General features: G+C 50.8%; 1 protein-coding gene across 1 annotated transcript in view; it reads left to right on the top strand.

Annotated features, from left to right (window-relative positions):
* The window catches only part of LOC115641518 (epididymal sperm-binding protein 1-like), an 89,572-nt gene that overhangs the window by 5,541 nt on the left and 60,746 nt on the right, over window positions 1–23,285 (top strand). Inside the window, exons 5-8 of the mRNA XM_030544723.1 lie at window positions 1,875–2,039; window positions 2,462–2,626; window positions 4,276–4,440; window positions 5,236–5,389. Of these exons, the coding sequence (XP_030400583.1) occupies window positions 1,875–2,039; window positions 2,462–2,626; window positions 4,276–4,440; window positions 5,236–5,389 (649 nt within the window). The remainder of the gene's footprint in view (window positions 1–1,874; window positions 2,040–2,461; window positions 2,627–4,275; window positions 4,441–5,235; window positions 5,390–23,285) is intronic.

The raw sequence follows: 23,285 nt of genomic DNA, 5'->3' as shown, positions 1-23,285 counted from the left end.
TCTGGGAAATGCTCTATACTACTCTGCGGGGTGGGAGGGGTTGGGTTAGTGTCACCATTACTGTGGTATTTGAATGGTCAATCAAAATGAGTGGACAAGAAGCATTCATTTGTGTATAAGCCCTGTAGGAGCAAGGAATATTCCAGTACCCACTTTGAACCAAACCAAAATTTTGCCCAGTGCTGCTGATCAACATCCTAGATCTTTTTTCTAGCCTAGAAATTTTTTTGGGAATTCAACATTTTTCCCCTCTGGGATTGGAGGGGAAAAAATTAAACTTTGAAAATATTCATGAACTGAAAAGCCAAACTCTCTTTCAGTTTGGCTCAGTTGAAAAGTTTAGTTTTGAAACTGTTTCCATTTCAACCTTTTTTTCTTTTTTAACATTTTTTTACTCTAGTTAGCTTAAATTTCTGTAACCCTTCTGCTAGTCAGAGTTGGCAGCAACAAGGGCCAGGTTCAGTATCTAGAGATTCCTTTTCAACAATACAACACAGAACTGGCTCGAGCCCCCACCCAATGACCTGGGACAATTACACGCCACCCCTTGGGTGCCCCTAGGAGACGGAACTTCCTCTCTTGCAAGCACAGAGTCTGAGTGGAGAAAAGAAACTTTTAATAAAAGGAGGGAAGTAACTCTCCGTTAATTTGGGAAAACACCACAAACAAGGTTTATAACCATAAATCATGAGCAAAAGACCCATCCCCAACTAAGTTGGGCTGTGTCATTTTCCTCTCAGGATCTTAAGTCCAGCAACCAAAAGTCCCTTTAATGTGCCCATCCCTTCTCTGCACCCCAGTCACTGTTGCTGTCCTTGGCCAGTGCAGACCTAGAGTTCAAATGCGTATCTGCAGAGTTCACCTCCTACCCTGGGCAGAAAGAGGGTGGGTAAGGAGGCACCTTACTTGCTCCACTGCTCAGGCACTCACTCATCACCCCTCTCTGCGGGGCTCTGCTCTAGTCCTCTCCACCAGCTGCACTGCCGACCAGTCACTAAGATGTCTTCAGGGCCCACTACTTAACACAGCTCTCAGTGATTTCAGCTGTTAGTGGGGGAGCCTCAGTGCTGCTGCACATGGGTCAGTCTCTTGCATCAGATGCACTGTTCCAAAGCAGGTCTAATACTTAGATCTAGGTATCAGTGACTTCAGCTCTGCAATATGTAACAAAACTCTCAACTGAGCTCTTTTGTTATACCATGGAGAAAGGAGAGGTCAAAGACTATCTGCATCCCTTTAGCACAGCGCACACAAACACTTATCCCCCACACTCTCTCAGTTCACTGGGCTTTGGAACCCATGTCCCCTACCTAGTGAGTGCTGTTCAGTTGAGGGTGAGTACCTCCATTGGGGTATGTTCTGCTGCCCTCGGTTCATAGGATAGCAACCCTTTATTACTCTTGCCCCAATAACAAGGAGACTGGGGATCCCACACCAGCCAAAAGTGACCATTTGGGAAAGCAATCGCATCATGCTGAGCACCTAAGCAGGATGGATGTGTCCTTGCAAACGAGATCAGCTTCTGAAGTCCTCTTCCACAGCTCACCACTAGACATCAGGGGAGAGCTCATTCAGACTCTGCTTACATTACAAAACAAAAAAGTGCTCCCAACAGGGAACCCAGATTTTTTATGTAAAAACGTTTCCAGGCTTTTTTCCCTTTACATTTTTTTCAAGTCGGGAAATGCATCAAAACCAGCAACATTCTTCAAAAGGCCCAAATCTTTTGATTCCCATGAATTGGCATTTTTTCCACTTAAAAAAATTGTTTTGTTGGGAAAATTTGCACCCAGTTCTCCCAGCAAATCGCCTGCCCTACGTCCTGCCTTCTGCCCTGTTTTAACCTTTTCCTCCCTTGCCTCTTTCTCCACCAGCTGTAGGGGGAAATTTGGACAGCTCCCCTTGCGTCTTCCCTTTTATCTATAAGGACAAGACCTACCACCGCTGTACGGCCATCAATGATCAGATGGGACGGCCCTGGTGTGCTACCACTCCCAACTATGATAAAGACCATCTCTGGCGCTTCTGCTTTAGCAAAGGTGAGTCCCGGCCATGACCAGGGCGCTCTGTGTTGGCACAGAGGGAAAGGGTTTGTGGAGGACGTGCCAGTACATGACACTCTAGTACAGTTAGAGTTGTCACCCAGTCTTGCAGGCCAAATGAGCTCACTGGAGGGGCTGTGTGCTACAAATGGTTTCCCCGGTGCAGCCAAATTGCCTGGCACCTCCTTGTGATGCGGCCATCAGAGATGGGATGCCAATGCCAGGCTAGACAGGCCCCTGGGGTGATCCGATGCTTCTATGTGCAACGCCATTCACCCACTATAAAAAATTATCTTGGTCTCACCACAGCAGTGAAATGAGACACCCTGGCTTTGCTTTTTTTGCTAAGAAAATGGCCATGATGGTCATTCTCTTTGGTATTCCTGCTGTTCACTCTGATTTACTTGTTGCCTTTGCAATCTATGGGGGGAACTCCAATGGCCAACACTGCATGTTTCCTTTCACCTACAAAGCCGAGCTATTTCACAGCTGCACAAATGCTGGAGACAAGAAGGGAAATTTCTGGTGTGCCACAACCCACAACTACAACCAGGATAAGCTGTGGCACTACTGTCCAGATATCAGTAATGTATCCAGTCTCTTTGTATATTCCCTCTGGGGCAGATCTGGTTTGCTGGTGATTCTGAAAAATCAGGCTGAGGCAGGAGCTTGTCATGGATTGCCATGAAAATGAATTTGTAGAAATTGTCAGTGAATCAAAAAATTGGGAGGGGGATATCATTTCAGGTAGATCATGAAAGTTCATTTTTTTTAAAAAAATGTCATTGCATTGCAAAGTCAGAAAAAATGGTTTTGAGTGTATTCCTAAAATGAAATTTCTGAAATTTTCAGAGAGTTAAAAATACTAGAAAAACATTTATCTTGGGTTGTCCAGAAAATGAAATATTTCAGAGTTTTTAATTAATCAAAAAAATTGGGGGACAATGTGTTTTGGGAGGATCCCGGAAACAAATTTGTTCAAAATTTTCCATCATTTGGAAGATCGTGGAAAAAAACATTTTGGGTGGATCCTGGTATTGAAATTTTCTTCAACACTTTTTGTTAATTAAAAAATCAGAAAACAAAATTGTTTTGGGTGGATCCCAAAAATGAATTTTTTTAAATTTTCATTGAACTGAAAATGTAAGGAAAAAAATCCCTTTGGGTTTAATGGACCATTTCATTTCAATTTTGAGCATTTTTTAAACTTTCTAAATTTTGGTTTTAATAAAATAGAAGGAGATTTTGAAAGCAGATGTTTCAAATTGAAGAATTGACCCTTTCTGAATTTTTGGTCATTTTTCCAGCATGAACAGTCCCTCACTACACATTTTGGCTTCACTGAATCTGTACTTTTTGCCAAAAACATTTCATCTGAAAAGTTTCATCCACCTCTATTTACCAAGTTACCTGGGGGCCTCCAGATCACCTATATTATCTCATCCCCTCTGCTGTGCCCCTGAGCCAATGAAGAGTTGTGACACTTTGATACCAATGGGAGTTGGGCAGTGGGAGTCTATCTGATTGGTGGGTGGGATAGTGGCTCACAACACATCCCTCCCAGCAGCTGAAGGAACCTCTAAGGATTCTTTCAGGAAAGGTTCAATGCCAGGGTCTAGGAGCAGCCACAGAATCAGATCCAGAACCAATGGAAGGTCTGACCTCAGTGGGATTTGGAAATCCAGGTTCCTGTCCCAGCCCAGTGTTGTCTTTCCTGGAAGATGCTTTAGCCATGATGATGTCTTCAAATCCAGACCGGATGCCATTCTGGAATATACTTGAGTGAAACCCAAGTTATTGGGTTCAACACAGAGAAAATCGGGGGACATTCACTGGTCTGTGTTCTACAGGACGTAAGACTGAACCAGTGGCTCTCAAACTTTTTTACCAATGACCCTTTCACATAGCAAGCCTCTGAGTGTGACCCCCCCTTATAAATTTAGAACACCTTTTTATATATTTAACACCATTATAAATGATGGAGGCAAAGTGGGGTTTGGGGTCGAGGCTGATAACCTCTCGAACCCCTGAGGGGTCCTGACCCCCAGTTGGAGAACCCCTGGACTAAATGATCACAATGGTCCCTTCTGGCCTTGGGATCTATGAAAGCCTGCCTGAGATTTCTTGGCTGTTGGTGATGGTGGCCGGGTCATAGTGGGATGCGGGAGCCGTTAGTCCATAGGCAGGTGGACGTGTTGATGGTGTCTATAACCACCTCCCTTTGCCTCCCCAGTCCTGGGTGGGAACGCTCCAGGGAAGAGCTGTGCGTTCCCCTTCCTCTACAACAAACAAATGCACTACACCTGCATCAGTGACGGGGAGAGCTCGGAAAAACTGTGGTGCAGCACCACCAGGAATTACGACTTGGACAAGAAGTGGACTTACTGTTACACGCCAGGTAGGACAGAGGACAGAGGAAGCTGAGCCCTGCGGTTAAGGCGTTTGGCTCATCGAGATCTGGGTCAATTCCTGGCTCTTTCATAGACTTCTTAGTAAGTCAGTTAGGAAGTGATTTGTTGGGTTTTTGGTCCCCACTCCCAGCCCCACAGGAAATGCTGAGCAAGCTGAAGTTCATGGGTAGCAGCTGTTCAGCAGTTCCCAAAACCATCCCCCAAATCGCCCTAGAGCGGAGTGGCTCCTTCTATTAGCTGTTAGATTGACAGCACTTTGAGACAGGGATTGTCCGTCTCTGTCTGTCTGGGCAGTGCCTGGCACAACCCCGATCTTGGTGACTCTGTGTCTGGGCAGCACCTGGTGCGATGGAGCCCCGATCTCAGTGGCTCTGAGGCTAGTATCTAGAGGCTTTGACTAATGCACGTAATGAACACAGAGGATGTACCCCGAAAACACATCTGGGTTATAGCTGTGTCTAACCACCTGTGCGTGTATAAACTGGCTAAATGGACTTCCCCCAACCCACAAACCACCTAACACATTTTACATACATGCATACTGTGCAGTTGGAGTTTTTTTGCCTGTCCCCTTGGCATCTTTGGCTCATTAGCCCCATGATGCAGAAGTGAGGAAACTGAGGCATGGAACTGGGCTGTGCCTTGCTAAAGGTCACCCAGCAGAGCCAGGCATAGCATCCAGGTCTCTCGTTGCTCAGCCTGGCACTCTGTCCCCTAGCCCTAAGCTGCATGGGGTACCATTTAACAAAGTGTTTGTTTCTGTTGCTGTGTTTGGTCTGCAGACCTCGACATTCCCTGTGTCTTCCCCTTCATCTACAAGAAGTTTAAATTCCTCACCTGCACCAACCTGGCAGAGGAGAGTGGGAAGTTCTGGTGTTCCACCACAGACAACTATGACCGGGACCATCTGTGGAGCTACTGCCCTGCCTCAGGCAGGTAGGACAGGGCAATGGGATGGTCTCTGTTTATCACATCTCTATCTGGACAAGGTTCGCGTGGGATGGGTTCGATCACAGAGATCCCCTTGGGACTGTCACCTGATGTGCTGAAATTACCTCTGAGCCCTTTTTCCCTGCCAGCTTGGGACTTCCAGAACCCTGACTTGTTGAGCCAGACACGCTAGATGCTGCAACACAGACTCAGGGTCTGAGCCACATCCTCAAAGCTGCAGACTTAACTCAGCAGGTACTTCTCTCCAGCACCCAGACACCCAGCTTCCAATGGGATCCAAACCCCAAATAAATCCGTTTTACTCTGTATAAAGCTTACACAGGGTAAATTAGTAAATTGTTCGCCCTCTATAACACTGATAGAGAGAGATGCACAGCTGTTTGCTCACCCAGGTATTAATCACTTATTCTGGGTTTATTAATGAAAAAAATGATTTTATTAAGTATAAAAAGTAGGATTTAGGTGGTTTCAAGTAATAACAGACAGAAAAAGGTAAGTCACCAAGCAAAATAAAGGAAAAACGCTCAAGTCTAACTCTAATACATTAAGAAACTGAATACAGGTAAATCTCGCCCTCAGAAATGTTCCAATAAGCTTCTTTCACAGATCAGACTCCTTCCTAGTCTGGGCCCAATCCTGTCCCCTGGTACAGTCCTTGTTAGTTCCAGCAGGCATCTCGGGTGGTAAGCAGGGGGTTTCTCATGGCTGGCAGCTTCTTTTGTCCTCCTCCATCCCCTTCTATAGCTTTGGCACAAGGTGGGAATCTTTTACCTCTCTGGGTCCCCACCCCTCCTTCTAAATGGGAAAGTACCAGATTGAAGATGGATTTTATTATCAGCTGACATGGTTACATATCACTGTAAAACCCCTAGTCTCCATTCCCCATGGGCTGGCCCACACGTACACAGGAAGGCTTTAAAGTAACTACGGCCATTTACAACTGATTGTTTCTGGAACTCCCTTCATGGCCCCCACTTAATATGTTTACATCAGTGATACGAGTTTATATCTTGTTCTCCTAACTCCAGTTATGGAAATAATACATGCAAAGGATGAACACACTTAGTAGATGACAAGCTTTCTAATGACACCATACAAAGGGTATTTAGCATAAAGCATATTCCAGTTATGTCATATTCATAAGCATATTTCCATAAAGCATGTGGAGTGCAACATCACAGGATGATCCTTCTTCTTTTGTCTATTTACACTGAGAACTCTTCCAGGCAGGGACCGTCTGCAGCACCCAGTGCAAGGGGCCCCCAATCTACATGACTCTATGTCTGGGCAGCGCTGGTGACTCTGTGTCCATCCATCTACCACCATGTGCATCCATCCATCCTTCCCCATACTCATCCATCCATACATTCCCATACGCATCCATCCACCCACTCATACATCCCTATCCACAGTCACCCATCCAACCATCCCATACACATCCACCAACCACCCAACAATGGAATCATAGAGATATAGGGCTGGAAGGGACTAAAGAACCCAGCCCTGCCCTTCCCCTGCTTGTCCCATGCTGAGGCAGGACCAAATATACCTAAACCATCCCTGACAGGTATTTGTCCAACCTCCAATGACAGGGATGCCACAACCTCCCCTAGATATTCTGCTCCAGAGCAGAATTATCTGCAGAGCTAGCAAGTTTTTCCTAGTATCTCACCTAAATCTCCCTAGCTGCAAACTCAGCCAATTCCTCCTTGCCTGTCCCTCGGTGGCTGTGGAGAACAATTGTTCTCCATCCTCTTTCTAGCAACCTGTTATCAGGTTCCCCCCTCAGCCTTCTCTTCTCAAGATTCAACCTCCCCAATTTTTTCAACCTCCCCTACTAGGTCAGGTTTTCTAAACCTCTGATCATTTTGGTTGCTCTTCTCTGGACTTTCTCCAATTTGCCCACATCTTTCTTCAAGTGCAGTACCCGAAACTGGACACTGTCCTCCAGCTGAGACCTCACCAGTGCCAACTACAGCAGGACAATGACCTCCTATGTCTGACATACGATGTTCCCGTTAATACACCTCAGAATGTTATTTGCCTTTTTCACAACCTCACCTGATGTCAACTCCTATTCAATTTGAGATCCACCCTAACCCCTAGATCCTTTTCTGCCGTCCCGCTGCCTAGCTAATGAAGTGGTGCTGAAGGTCTGTCCTTCTGTCCTTTCAGGTGACAGCCCCAGAGCCAGGAGGAGACAGAACGATGACATTCAAAATTAAATTAAAGGAATGAGCCCCGCTCTAGACACCTCTGCTCTCCTAACAAAGATTGCTTCTGATCAACAGATACCGGTGGAATAATCACCCTTGAATCCAAATCCAAATGTGCTCATTTCTCTAATTGATTTTAGTAAATTCAAATAAAGCATCTTCTAAAACACAGCATCTGCAAGCTCTGCATCTGGGCAGAAGGCAATAAATGACCTGTCCGTTTCCCTGGGGTGAGGATGATAGCGCAGTGGCTTTTGCTTCTGGTGAATATTGGGCATTTCCCAACAAATATGGCTTATTGGAAGGGTTATAAATCCTCATGCTTCAGGGTTGAAGATGATCACTCTTAGTGGTCAGGAACAGAACATCCTGGGAGACAGATTATCCTACATTTCTCCAGTACTTTCTCTGAAGCTTGTCATGCTTCCATTGCCGGAGATATTGAACTAGGCAGACCTTGGGTCTGGCCTGGCCTGACTAGTTTTATGTTCACGGTCGACACATTTGAGGGAAATGATCCAGAATACCCAGTGGAAATGGCTCCATGTTCTTCGTGAGGTCGGATGAAGTCCTGCTCCATTGACATCAGTGGCAAAGCTCTGGTCAGGTTTTCACCTCTTATTTCTAACGTGACAATAACACACAATCCGAGTTTTCAGCAGTGCTCAGGTCCTGTCATGAATCTTTAGGTGCCTTAACTGATCATTTCCGTGCCTGTGAATGGCAAGGGATCAGATCCCCGGCTGGCCTCAGTGAGTGGGGGTCACAGGGGCGGCAGGTTATATGGGCTCAAGGTGCTCGAGCACCAGGGCTGAGGGCTGTGCTCCACCAATATTTGGAGCTGGGTTTCTCCCCTGGCCCTGCCTGGAGCGGGCCCTGCCCCCCCAACACCTCAGAGCATCCCCCCCAGCCTTGAACCTTCCCTGCCTGAAAAAAAAAACAACAGCCAGTGCCTCTCTCCCTTGCTTGTGCTGCCTGCTGCTGCTTCTGTCTAAGGTTATAGAGATCAGCGGCCGGCAGCCTCTTGGAGAGGGGGAGAGGAGGCACACACATGCTTGGGAGCTTTTTCTCCCGTCCCCCGGCACCCATCTGGAGGAGACGCCAAGGGGGGTTCCGGCCAGGAGATGGACATCTGGAGTGGACCTCACTGACCTGAGCAGCTGCTGAGGCTTCGGTGAGGTTTAACCCTGTGATCCACCTCCTCCACCCGCAGCCCCACTCCTGCCCAATGCTGGGCAAGGGGTAGTCCCATCCCCCATCCCCCATCCCCAGTGAGGCGAGGGTGAGGGGCAGCAGCAGGGGAGGCCACACATGATGGCAAACCCCCCACCACCTGGTACCCACCGTAGGGGAGGCGAGTGGGCTTTCTGGACCTGAGAGAGTCCCTAGGAGCAAGTGCAGTGACCGTGGTGCAGAGTGAGTGTGCTGCCGGGGGGGGGGGGAAGGGGGAGAGGAGGGGTCCCTCCCGCGGAGCTTGCTGCTGTCAGTAAGGGAGGGGGGAGTCCTCTCTGGCCCTAGCCCTGGGGCAGCCTGTCTGCACCCTAAGTTGCTTATCCCCAGACCTGCCCCACCCCAGATCCTGTGCCCCCAGCAACCCAACCCTGAGCACCCTCCTGCACTGTGAACCCCTCATCCCCAGCCCCACCCCAGAGCCCTCACCTCAGGGGAAAAACGTGCAACTTAAATTTGGTGGTCAGTTTGGAGTATCGTGTTTAGCACAATACTTGATTATTTTACACCCTTTAAAGTATATAACTAGTCATATACAGGTGTTACAAAGTGGGAATGTTCTTAATGTTTTCTCTGAATACTGTGTGGGTGCCTCAGTTTCCCCTATGCATTTCTCAAGGATGTAGATGGTGGGATAAGGGGGTGTGATTGTTGTAGAGCCCTAGAGGGCCAGTGTGATGCCATCTGCACAGAGAATGGCCGAAATCCTGTCTCCGGGCAACTGATGGCCTGGGCTGCTGTCCTGCAAGGTGCCAACTGAAGGTGTTGGAGAATAAAGAGATCAGGTGGCCTCCTAATGCCTGGAAAAGAGAAAAAGGCCAGAGAAGGGAGTGTCAGTGCCTGTGCGGACTTTTGGGAAGCGCATGGTGTGGAAGGAGATGCTGGGATGCTCTGGAACTACTCCATAGAAAGCCAGTCAGGACTCTGGGGAAGCCTCCTCTCTCTGAGCATACTGTTTCCAGGGTAAGAAGCTTACACCTTCCTGGGTCGGACCTCGGAGCATTCAGCATGCCCTTCCACACCATGCGCTTTCCACCGTGAGTCTGCCCAGGCAACCAGAGGTCCCTGCACCTCAACTCTGCAGTCAGATGTGACTCTCAGCCAGCTGGTAAAACAGAAGGTTTATTAGACAACAGGATCACAGTCTAAAACAGAGCTTGTAGGTACAGAAAACAGGACCCCTCAGCCAGGTTCATCTTGGGGAGTGGGGAGCTCAGACCCAAGTTCTGGACCTCTCCTCATTTCCCCAGCCAGCTCCAAACTGACACTCCTTCCTCTAGCCTTTGTGTCTCTTCTGGACAAGGAGGCCACCTGATCTCTTTGTCCCCAACACCTTCAGTTGGCACCTTGCAGGGAAAACTGAGGCACCCACACGGTATTCAGAGAAAACATGAAGAACATTTCCACTTTGTCACAACAGGTGCAACAAAATATAATACCGTATATTGAAGCAGGCAAGTGCTGCTTCTGACTTTCCACTTTTAATTGACACTTGTAATCTTGTGGTGCTGATGCATTGTAGCTTCATTTTATATCAGCTTACAGGGCGGGAGCGGGGTGTGGCGGGACAGCACCATTTTGGGCACCACCAAAAATTATACAAACCTGTCGCCTATGCTCCAAAAACCCACTCTCTCTCCCCCCGTGCTCTCTGTCACACTCCAACTCCCCCATTTGAAAAGCACGTTGCAGCCACATGAATGCTGGGATAGCTGCCCATAATGCACTGCTCCCAATGCAGCTGCAAATGTGGCCACAACAGTGTGGACAGACTGCAGTGCTTTCCCCACTGCACTGTAGGAAGGCGGGTTTAACTCACAGTGCTGTACATCTGCAAGTGTAGCGAAGGCCTTCGAGAAGCTCCCGGAGAAAGGAATCCTCACGGTAATCTGTGCAAGCAGTTTGCTGTAGCTGAAGCATGTGGAAGGGATTTAATCAAGGAAATTTCATTTCCTAACAGCCAGAAATTTTCTGTTGTGAATGGATCCACTGACTTTCCTTTTGAGAAATCCAGTGTGGATAGGAGGTCTCAGATGGAGTAAAAGCTGTTAAGAAAATTGAACAGCCCTATAGCCAAGTGGCTGGGCTTGACCAGTTTGTTGGGAAGACAATGTTGTTGAGAGAGGAATGGCTCCATGCTGATTCTGTAAGTGAACAGTCTGCGTCTCAGGTTTAGAGGGAAGACCAGGTAGCTAAGTCTGTAGAGCAGAACAGCTGTGCAGTTAATCTCTGGAGAATGCAGAGGATGGCAGGTAAACACTCATCTCTAGACACTTTGGATATGATTTGTAGTCTCTCAGTGGACTGATTCCATGTGGAAGCAGAGGTTGGTAAGGGAAAGACAACAGAACTTTGAGTCTAGCTTGCTAGTAAAAATGGATGGTATCTCTTTAAGACAAAGACCAGCCTTGGAATTGGAAGCAGTTAATGATCTGAAAAATGGTAAACAGGCTCCTGTCTGTGTTAATGCAAATTACCTGGCTGAGAAAGGGAAGAAATTCTTGTTAACAGCTGTTAGCAAAGAGAGCACACCCAATCAGCAAGTGAATTCTCTTAAGCCAGAGAAGTCAGGGTTTGATCCTTCAGGATAAGGAGGAAAGAGAGAACTTAATTTTGCAAAGGAAAGCCACAGGGTAACCCTAAAAGGCCCAAACCCCAATGGTATTGAGCCAAAGGTGTGGCATGACAAACATGATGGTAGATGGATACTTGCAATGGATTTGTTGTTATTGCTAATAGTAATTTTTTAAACTAATGTGTTGCTATTACCAAGAACTGTAAAAATGTACAATGTGCCTAATCTTCTGGAAAAACCCTTGAACATGTTAAAAGAAATACATAAAAACACACTTTACGTTAAAAGGTCTTGTTTTACTGATGTTTCACAGTTAATGCCTGTAAACAGTATTGAAACTTTTCACAGGGGAAAAGACATTCCAGACCTAATGTGCTGTATGGAAAATGGAAACTGAGGCACACTACCAGATTACTTTCATGGCTAAATGCCAAGATTCCAATGCTATGTACAACATTATTATCTACATTGTCTTTATATTAATTGGGTTCCAAACATTTGCCAGACCTTGTATGGGTAAAGTAGCAATGTTCTTTACCCCTTGGCAAAATCACCTGAGACCAAGGGTGAAAGTAACTTACAGGATTTACTAGTACTGCTGGAGTCATGAGGGGGGGCGTGGCCTCATCTGGAAGAGGCATGGCTTCACCCAGAAGAGGCCTGGCCTCTCAAGGTTTAATGGCCCTGGGGAACCCACTGTGGCTAAGAGCCCCGGGGCCTTTAAATCAACTAGGGGCTCCCAGTTGCAGAGGTGGCTGGAAGCCCCCCAGGGCTCAGGGGCAAATTAAAGGGCCCAGGGCTCTGGCCGCCAGGGGGAACCCCGAGCTTTGCGGGCCTGGGGCAGGGATTTAAAGGGCCCAGAGCTCCTGGTGCTGAGGGAAGCCCGAAGCCCTTTAATCCTGGCCCCAGCCCGGTCACCAGAGCTGTGGCCGAGATTCAAAGGGCTCTGGGCTGCCCGCAGCCTTGGGCAGCCCAGAGCCCTTTCAGTCCCCGCCGTGGAAGTCGATGCGGTCCAGCACAGCGTACTGGCTCACTTTCACTTCTGACTGTGTGTATGTGTATGTGTATATGTATGAATGTGTCACAAACAATGCAGCTGCAGCCTGCCACCGACCAGCAGCGACCCCAGCAACCGGCCCCTGTGGACTGCTGCCTGCAGAGAGCCAGCAGGTGCCGCTGGGCTGGGTCTGCCAAGGAGTAAGTAACCAAGGCAAAAACCACAGCCAGCCAGGGCGGGGGCGGGGGGAAACTCAGGGGTGAATGAAGGACAACTGGAATAGCCTTCATGAAATATACAAGATATTTAGAGAAAGTTTTGTCAATTTCAGCCTCTGCACTCTGCAGGCAGGACAAAACAAAAAGAGATCTGAGATTGCACCCCATGTCCTAAGGACATTTCAGGAGTTTAAATCAATATATAAAGAGGGTGGATTGGAATGAAAACTACTATTTCTTTCAAAGGAGGCACAATAATTTCCCTGAATATTCAGTTTTCCCCTCCAATCCCTTTGTGGTTTTGTCTATGGGGGCTATTTGCTTTCCCTGTGAATCTTTAGTTGCTTTAGCAAAATTGCTTTGCCCAAAATAAACCCTAATCATCATGACACATCTTTCCACCATGTTCTCCATGTTTTTTGTGTTGTTTTTTTTTAAACAGTAACATTTCAAAGAAGATCTGCCAGCAGTTTGGACATCACAACCATGATCCTCTGCTGGGGAGGGAATGGGATAGATTTGAACTTGGAAATGGTTCCTGATTTTGATTGTGTTTAGGAGATCCTCTCATCCTGGGGGCAGAAAAGAACTGCCCCTGCCTTGGTCACACACACCCAACAACAACTGGGAGTGAAATTAACAAGGATGCCAGAAACGGCTCCTAACTCTGGGCACTGAACAGCATAGGGAACAGCTGAGTTTAAACTGTTCGTTTGCAGGCAGCAGCAGGAATATCAGCCAGTCTACTGCAAGCTAAAGCCTAGAGGAAAACCCCTGCTGGGGGCAGGGGAGGGGAATGGGGAGGAATGCAGAGCCTTGTCTGCAGCCTGGCTGGAGGAGGGGGAGGGAGGAGATGAGAAACCAATGTGAGTGAGTTTTCCACTTTCACCTGCTTTTATTAGCTCTGGATTTAAGCTGTGCAGACAAATGCTTGTATTTGTTGTATATATTAGTATTGGACTATAACTAGGGAACTGGAAGGGAACACTGAACAGAGAATGCGAGACAGTACTCACTGCTCCTCAAAAGCATCCAAGGAGCCAGCGGACGCCAACCAAAGGAACTCTGCCCGGATGTGTGAAGGGATAAAAGAACAAAAACAGGCCCCACAGTCGCAGCCCCCTCCCCCAGCCTACCTCCTCTCCCTACTGTTATAAATGGCCACTTTGGCCATGGCTAGGAGAAGGTTGATGAGGTGGTCCCACAACTTCATGGAACCATGGATGGGATGAGCATATAGAAAAAGGTGCTGGGAAAAGTGCAGCAAGAACCTCAACAAGAGGTTCTGAAGGAGCCGGAAGAGGGGTTGCAACCTGGCACACTGCAGATAGACATGCGCCAGAGCCTCCCTCACATTGCAAAAAGGGCAGGCATCAGGAAGAGGGGTGAACCGTGCCAGGTACACGCCCATGCTCAAGGCTCCATGAAGGAGCTGCCATCTAATGTCCCCAGCAGGCCGTGGAACCAGGATGGAATACAGGCTGGCCCACCAGGGCCTCCACCCTCTGCAGCTGGTAAAAGGTCCTGCCACTTAGTATCAGGGCGAAATGTAAAGGTGGGGAAATGAAGAGTGTGGAACACGGGCGTGTAAAGATAGTCCCATTGCATGGTTCAGAAACAAACCGGCTGAAAATCGCGTAGCTGGCTCAGGGTACAAAGTGGTGGGGGTTTTGAAGGCTCACGGGGCAGGGGCCTGATGAAGAGATCCAGAGGGCTCTGGGTAAGGGGTGGGCTGGGAATACCCTCTCACAGGACACGCTTGAGGAAAAAATAAGAAGTGGGCAGTAAGGCTGCCTCCACCTCCCGAAGTACATGCCAGAGGGTGCCAAGGGCAGACAGCCCCAAGCGCCTTCTGAGTGCATAGGGATCCACCCAGCCCCCTGGTCGTAGTCCAGGAGGTCTCTGATCCTGGTAGCTTCTGCCAGGACCAACCTTTGGCACACTGAGGGGGACTACGCCACCTGCACATGAAGATGGGGATTGTGTAGCAGGGGATCCATGAGGAAATCTGCCCCACCAGTGGCCGCCATGGACCTGGTCACCGAGACCAGCGACCAGGTCCGGAGAAGGTCCTGGTAGAAGACCGGCAGCTCAGAGAGGTCTCGCGGAAGACCTCTCGGATGGAGATAAAAGAGCTGCCGTCATATCGGAGCCCTCGGAGGCAGCAGAGGAAGGTGTCCACCAACGTGCTCCACGCCAAGCTACCTGCACCATAAAGGAGTCTCTGCAGGGCCTGCACAAGCATGTCAGGCCCTGTCCTCCCTCCTCCAGAGGAAGATGCAAAGCCCCCACAGAGACTCAATACAGCCCTGGCCAAAAGAACTCCAGAACCAACTTCTGGAGCTGGGCCAGGATTGCTGGAGCTGGGCTCAGGGCGTTGAGCCGGTGCCAGAGCATGGACAGGACTCGCTGATTAAGCACCAGTGCCCACCCCCAAAGGGAGAGGCACCAGAGCAGTCCTGCTCACCTCCACTCAACCACCCTGTCCTCCAAATTGTGCCAGTTCTCCAGCACAGAAGGTGCATGGCAGAAAGATAAATGCCAAGACAGAGCAGTGGACCTGCACCCCACCGAATGGCCTGAAGTGTGGGTGGGAGAGAGCTCACCTGCCACCCAGCCTCGACCATCAGGCCAGAGCTTTTGACCCAGTTGACCCGGATGGAGGAGGCTGCTGAGTACACAGCTTGGCAGGCCTCCACCCACACCAGGTCCCCCGGGTCCTGCACCACGAGGAGTATGGCATCGGCATACGTTGACAGGACCAGCTGCATCCCTGGCTCACACAGCACCAACCGTGTCAGCCTAATCCAGAGGAGAGGAAGGAAGGGCTCAATGGCCAAGGTATATAGTTGACCTGACAGCAGGCAGCCTTGACACTCCTTGCCCGAAGCTGACCAGCTCGGTCAGGGTCCAGCTGAGCCTGACCAAGCACTCCATGGAGGCGTACAGCACCTGCAGAAAACCCACGAGATTGGGTCCAAAGCCGAATGCTCAGGAAATACCCGTGGTCCATCCAGTCAAACGCCTTCTCCTGATATAGTGAAAGGAGGGTGAACGACAGACCATCCCTACACCCAAGCTCAAGGAAATCCCAGACCAAATAAAGATTGTCGAAGATAGTATGGCCTGGGACAATGTAGCTCTGGTCAGGATGGACCACGTCTGCCAGCACGGACCCCAGTCACAGCAAGATGGCCTTCGCTACGACCTTATAGTCCGCGCTGAGGAGCAAGACGGGATGCCAATTCTCAAGGTCACAGGGATCCCCCTTCTTTGAAAGCAAGGTGAGCACTGCTTGCCTGCATGTCAGAGGGAGGACCCCGTTCCCCAAGGACTCGGCCTAGACGATGGCAAGGTCCGGGCTGGAGACGTCCCAGAACATGCGGTAGAACTCAATGGTCAGCTCGTCCATGCCTGGAGACTTACTAGTGAGCATGAGATGGAGGGCATCTGAGAGATCGGCCAGAGTGAGAGGCAGCTCTAGCTGGTCCTGGTCGCCCACGCTGACCACTGAGAGTTCATCCCAAAGCACCCCACAGGCATCAGCTTCAGTCAGATCCAGGGAGAAAAGGCCAGCGTAGAAGGCCCTGGCCCTCTCATGCATGTCCATTGGATCCATGAGAGGGGTGCCATCCTCTGCAACAAGGCAGAGGACGTGCTTTTTCACCCCCTCTCTTTCTCAAACAAAGGCACCCCGGGCCTGGAGATCGTCAAGGGCCCAAAGCGCCTCCTGCTTCTCCTGGCAGAGGGATGGATCCCCAGGGCTGGTGGCCAGATGTCTCTCCAGTTCTAAGACCTCCCGTTCCAACTGCTCTATTGCCACATCCCTCAGCTGGCTGGCCCCCCAGGTGTAGCTACGGCAGAAGAGCCAGGCACGACTCTTCCCCACATCCCACCACTGTTGCACCAAGGGAAAGAAGCCCCGCTGCCCCCACCAGGTCAGCCAAAACTCCCGGAAGGATGCCTCGAAGCCCACATCCTCCAGCAAGCTTTTATTAAAGTGCCAATAGGCCGGCCCTGGCCTCTCTAGTATAAGAGAGGCCTTCACGACCACCAGATGGTGGTCCAAGAATGGGGCCAGCCGGACGCTGGAGGAGTGGGCCCACGAAAGATGGTGACTAGATAAGTAAATGTGATCCAACCAGTAGTGGCAGGACTGATCAACCTCCTCCCAGATGTACGTAAAGGTGGAGTCATCATCCGCGTGCTAATTGCGCCAGACATCCACCAGGGAGTGATGATCTATAATCTCCTGGAGGACCTCCGCGGCAGCTTGGCACTGCTCAGTCTCCATGCAGTCCTACTCCTCGAAGGTAGCCTTAAAATCTCCTTCCAGGACCAGACACTCATGAGGATCTAGAGAGCCGAGGAAGGTGGACGCCTGCTGGAAAAAACACACCCGCTCCGGGCATGATGTCGGGGCATAGACATTGACTAAGTTCAACATCAGCCCCTTCAGCCGGGCGCAGAGGTGCAGCAGATGGCCGGCACGACCTCGGCTGTCCTCAGCACCACGGGCTGTAGATCAGGGGAGAACAGGGTCGCCATCCTGGCCTGACAAGCCGAAAGGTGGCTGTAATACACCCTGTCCCCCCACTCCAGCTGCCAGCTAGCTTCGGCGGCCAGATCCATGTGAGTCTCTTGCAGGAAAATTACCAAGCACCCCCCTTCCCAAAGGATGGAGAGCACCTGACACCTGTGGAGACCCACCCCACAGCCTGGGTGTTCAAAGTGGCAAAGATGGTCATCGGCATAAGGAGGGCTGAGGAAAATTCTCATGGGCAGGAACGCTAGCAATCCCTGTTGGTCCCCGCAGCAAACCATGATCAACCCCGAAAGCCATCAGGGAGTCACGGAAGCAGCGGGTCTGCTAGTAGGCCACAGTGTCCAGCCTCCCAGTCCCTTTGCCCTCCCCTAAAACGGCCCTCACAGCCCAGAAAGCAAGATGAAAGTCCCCCCAGTGCTGGAGAGCGAGCTGCACCCTATTTGTGGAACCATGGGTATCCAATAAGAAAGAGTGCAGCTTGTCTTGCGGTATATGGGGGCAGGGATCAGAGACTCCTGACCATCCCCCAGTTGGGTCCCGTACCGGCCCCGCAGCTTGACCCCAGCACAGGGGACTTCAGCGGAGGGAGAACTACAGCCCCGGATGGGCCAGGAGAAGGAAAAACAAAAACTGCTGCCTGCTGAGGTTTCGCCTTCTAGGCAGGGCCCTTGTCCTTCTTCATCCCTCGGCCCTTCCCATTGGCCAAGGGAGCGGTCTCAGAAGCAGGGATCGTAGCAGCAGCAGCAGAGACTTGGGAGTCTCGATCTGTGCCTGCTACCACTGGTCCCAGGTTTACAATAGCTCCAGTGGCTCCATGGAGCTGGGCCCATGCTCAGAAGGGGCCCTGGCCTGCTCCACTTACACTGTGCCCCAAGACCCTGCTGGCTCCCCCAGCCCACCACTTGCTCCTCTCGGCCTGCCTGCCAGCTGGCCGAGGGCTCCTCTCCACCTCCTGGTCTCACCCTCCGGCTTTTCACTGCCCCCTGGCCGGCCCCCAGTGCACCTCTGGCTCCAGGCAGTCTCTACTTCCCACCACCTGTGGGGCCTCACTTGTCTCCCTGGAGCTGAGCCACCTGGGACTGGTGCAGAAGCCTGGCCAGTCTCAGCCAGGTGTGTGGGTGGGGCAACAGTGTGAAGGGCTTGGTTGGGCAAGTGCGTCTTGAGGGACCCCGGCCAGGGCAAGTGTTGGCCTGGCTTATCGCACCACTCCTGAGGGACTGGAGCGATTCCTGGCCCTGGGACCAGCCATGGCTGTGCTGCCGGCTCAGCCCGGCAGACACAGTCACCTCCCAGTGAGTGCGGCTGGGAGGCAGGGCTTGGGAGAAGGAGTTTCCGGGAAGTCTGGGGGGTGCTGAGCTGTGAGGGGGCAGGGAAGATCTGTGTGTGTTGGGGCACTAGGTATTGGGGGTTCTGTGAGGGGTGCTGGGCAGTTGTGGTGGGGCTGTGAGTAGAGGTGGTGGTGTGCTGGGTGCTGTGCATTTGTGGGTGGATCTGGGGGGACACTGGGAATAGTGGGTCCAGGGGGTCTCTGGCCATAGGGAGTTGGGGCGTGTTGGACAGGGGAGGCTGTGTGGTGTGGCATGGGCCTGCCCCCGAGGGGAAGGGCCTGGGGCATGCTGGCAGCACAGAGCCAGGCAGGCCACTGTGTGTCTGGCAACTGCCAGTTTGTAAATAGTGCCCTCATACTGGGTGGAGAGGGGCTTCCCCTGCTACGCCATGCCTATTGCCTCTGGCTGGCCCCTCACTCCGGGGACTGACCTCCCCATGCCATGCTCCACTGCCTTCATGGGGGTCCACAAATATGTTTGGCGCCAGCCCACAAAAGGTTAATCTGGCCCTGGCCGCTGCCACCAGTGCCTCAGTGGCAGCGATGGCAGTCAACCCGGCAGCAGCGGTTGAGGCATCCATCGCAAGGGAAGGGAGACTAAAGGGGGACTGCAGGAGCATCCAGGGAAGTACCACCCCCCGAATCACCCACAACAGCAAGAGAGGGATAGGGAAAGCCACTTAGGGCAGGAAACAGAGGGAATGGAGAGAAGGAGAGAACGGCTACCACACCCCTCTGCTAGGCTGAAAGCAAGGCAGGAAGGCGCCAACAGAAAGGGACACAGGAAAACAAGGAACACAACTCCTGGCACAGGATGAAAAAAAACGGCTCCCCCGGCTGCACTAAGGAAAGGAAGGGAAGGGTGTGCATCAGCGAAGGGAACAACTAACGAGGGGAGGGGAATCTCAAGCACCAAAAATTGAACATGGGCATGCAGGCAAAGAGGGCAAGCGGGGGGGAGCGGGGGTGGGACAGCAAGGGGCTGGAATGGAGAGTGGGAGGAATGAATATGCCACAGGCAAGGAGCAAAAAAACAGGGTGGGCTCAAAACCAACCAAACGGAAGAAAGGGAAGTGAGGCTGGTGTCAGCACCTGCACCACGGGACAAGGGTGAGGCAAACAAGCTAACCCAGGGCCTACAAGGAAAGAAGCCCCTCAAAGAGCAGGGCAGGGCAAAACGGAGCAAATAGGGTGGCTAGAAGGGGGAGGGTGGGGCAGGCAGCAGAAGGAAAAGGGGCAAGCAGCTGGAAGGATAGGGCAGAGGGGAAAGGGAGCCCACCAGCCAAATGCAGCAGAGGAGGGAAGGCAAGTCCAAGGGGGAAGAGGAAACGCGCACCTACGGGCGCCCAAAAAATAAGTGCCTGCTCGCTGCTGCTACTGTCCCAAGATGGGAAAAAGGACAGAGCAAACTGCTGGGCTGGGGAGTGGAGAGCAGAGCCAGATGGTAACTGGGAAGGTGGAGGGGGCAGTGGTGGCACTAGAGGAACGGACTGACCAGGGGAAGGGCTCCACGCCACTCCCCCAGCTCCCCACTACTATAGCACCTACCACCACAGAAAGAAGGATGTTACAAACTCCCTCCACAACACAGGGCCTCCTCCATTCCCTCCTCAGTTCCAGCAGCAGTAACAGGCTCTTCAGCAGCAACTCAACCAGGGGAGGCCCCAAAAATGATGGGAAAAGTAGGGCCTCACTCTAAACTCTGAGGCTTCCACCAGCAGGGTCCTCTCCAGAGCAGTGGCCAGGGGGGCAACCACCCAGCAGGATGGCCTCAAAAGAGCAGAAGGCAGGTAGATCAGCCTCAGAATGAGCAGGTCCCTTTTCCCTGGATAGCCAAACGAAGGCTACTCCAGGCCAGTCAAGACACCTGACCCCTATTAACTGGCAAAGGGTCAGTTAAGGCCGTTAGGCTAATGGAGACACCTGGAACCAATGAAGGTCCCACTCATATTGCTTAAAAGGTCTCCTTTCCAGTTCTCTCAGGAGAGCCCAGGTGAAAGGAGCTAGAGGGGAGGAAGTGTTGCTGAAGGTAAGGGTGAAGCTGGGAAAAGAGGACCACGGGGAAGTGGCCCAGGGAATCAAAGCAGCGTCAGTGGTGAAGAGAAAGATACCAACAGCTTCTACCCTGGGCTGGAATCCGGAGTAGAGGGTGGGCCTGGGTTCCCTTTCCCCCCATCCTCTACAGCAATCCTCTTGAGAGGGGAAGCAGGACTCGGTTCAGGCAGGAGGCCGAACTGCGCCCACTGAGCTCTACAGAACAGAGACTATGGGGTAATCCCCCTTCCCATCTCCCATACTAGCTGGTGATGAAAGTAACTCAACAGGCTGTGATTCTTACTGCTAAATTGAGAAAGGGAGGTGGCATTGGGGTCTTAGCGAGTTTCTGAGGCCACTGAATCCACCCAGAAGCGTGGGACCCAACAATACAGGCTCGGAACTTTGTCACACCACATAGATCATTGTTGCAACCACTGTTATATATTTGCAGCAAATATTGTACAAAGGTTGTCGTGTGAGGTGTCTATGGAAAGGTTATGATTTGCTGGGTATGATGATGCTGTCTGTATGTGTGTATCATTTTTGCAGTTGAAGTTATGACTATTGGCTATGCACTTGTATCTCAACGTGTTTTGATTCTAAGTAGCCTCAGTGAAGCATTTGTCAGTTTCTTGAGAAAAGATTATTTTCAGTAAGTGCCCAGTCAAGAAACAATTAACTGACAATGGACTTTGGGAGACACCAGTCGACATCTGAGCTTTCCTGGGAACGTTCAAGCTAACCTGTAAACAATGGTGTCGGCCTGTAAAGAACTGCATGGACTTGCCCATGTGACTCCAAGTGCCACCTTGCTGCTGTGATTTTCCACAGTCAGAACAAAGAGGGGCCCTTCTATGGGCAGAGAATATAAAAGGCCCTGAAAAGCCCTCCATCTGTTCTTCAATCCTGCTTCTTGCCTCTGGAGGAATTTTGCTACAAACAAAAGCTCTGAACAAAGGACTGATGACCCATCCCAGCGGGGGAGTACTCCAGAGACTTGGTTTGAACCTGCAGTTTATTCCATCACTGCTACAAGCCTGAACCAAGACCTTTGCCATTGCTGTATGTAATTGATTCCATTTAACTGATTTTTAGGTCTCATCTATATTTCTTTCTTTTTATGAATAAACAGTTAGATTTTAGATTCTAAAGGATTGACAACAGCGTGATTTGTGGGTAAGATCTAACTTGTATATTGATCTGGGGCTTGGTCCTTTGGGATCAGGAGAATCACTGCCCAGTCCAGACCAGCTTGTCTGGCTTCCCCTTCCTGCATAGCTCAGTGATGGGAGCTGACACAGAGCTAAAGTGGGGCACAAACCTCCAGTAGTGCCCTGCCATCCCAAGGAAAGCCTGGACCTGATTTTTCAGTTTGGGAAGTGGGCCAATTTCTGATTGCCTCCATCTTGGCCGGCTCTGGCCTTAGGCAGCCGCTCTCCACCTTGTGGTCCAGGTACAACACCTCTGCCATCCCCACTTTGCACTTTCCTACTTTTATCGTCAGTCCTGCATCCTGGAGGCGACTCAGCACGCTCTTCACCTGGGACACATGTTTTTCCCAGGTCTGGCTAAAGACCCAGACATCGTCAGTATACGCTAGAGCAAAGTCCTCCATCCCCCTCAGTAACTTGTCCACCAGGTGCTGGAAGGTGGCAGGTGGCCCCTTGAGGCCAAAAGGTAGGACCAGGAAATCATAGAGCCCCAGAGCGGTGATAAAAGCAGATTTCAGCCTGGCCTCTGGATCCAAAGGCACTTGCCAGTAGCCCTTGGTGAGATCCATGGTAGTGAGGTAACAAGCCCCACCCCACCCAGCTTGTCTAGGATCTTTTCAGTCCTAGGCATAGGGTAGGCATTGGACAGGGTGTTGGCACTGAGCTTCTGATAGTCCACACAGAACCGGATCAACCTGTCCTTCTTGGGGACCAGCCCCTGGGCCTCACCCATGGACAGCTGGATTACCCCTAAAGCCAGCATGTCCCCAACCTCTCTCTCCAGGTCCTGGGCTGTTTTCCCCTTGATTCTGAAAGGGAACATCTGACAGGAGGGTGCAATCCTGTCTCCACCTGGTGGTCAGCCAGGTTAGTGAGCCCAGGCCGGTTGGAGAACAGCTGCCAGTGTGAATGCAGCACCTCTCTGATCTCAGCCTGCTGGGCAGGGGTTAGCTGGTCTGAGAAGGGAATTGATTCCAGCAGGAGGACATCTCCTGTCTCAGGGAAGAGACCCACCAGAGGATAGACTCATAGAGTTTAAGGTCAGAATGGACCATTATGATCTTCTAGTCTGATCTCCTGCACAATGCAGGCCACAGAATCTCACCCACCCACTCCTGTAACAACCCCCTGACCTATGTCTGAGCTACTGAAGTCCTCAACTTGTGGTTTAAAGACTGAAAGGTGCAGAGAATCCTCACGATGTAGAAGGTGAGGGACTGAATGGCAGGGGGGAGTGAAAGCCGAAAAGGCATGTGCCTAAATCAGATGATAACATGGGATGCAGGTGTGTATAAATGAGGGGTACTACTCTGGGTATGGGTGGGGAGCAGCAGTGGGTAGGAAAGATACAGGGACTACAGCTAGGGGACATTTTTTTGGTGACACAAACATTTTGCGAATTGGTGTTGCTTTTGTTACGTCCTTCGCATTGAAACAAAAACAAAGGAAAAATTCTGGGGGAAAAAATCAAAACATTTCCATATTTTTCTTGCAACTTTTCATTTAAAAATTTCCTTTCATATT

The sequence above is a fragment of the Gopherus evgoodei genome, unplaced genomic scaffold (assembly GCF_007399415.2).
Source record: "Gopherus evgoodei ecotype Sinaloan lineage unplaced genomic scaffold, rGopEvg1_v1.p scaffold_35_arrow_ctg1, whole genome shotgun sequence".
NCBI lineage: Eukaryota > Metazoa > Chordata > Testudines > Testudinidae > Gopherus > Gopherus evgoodei.
This window is presented reverse-complemented; position numbering and strand designations above follow the sequence as displayed.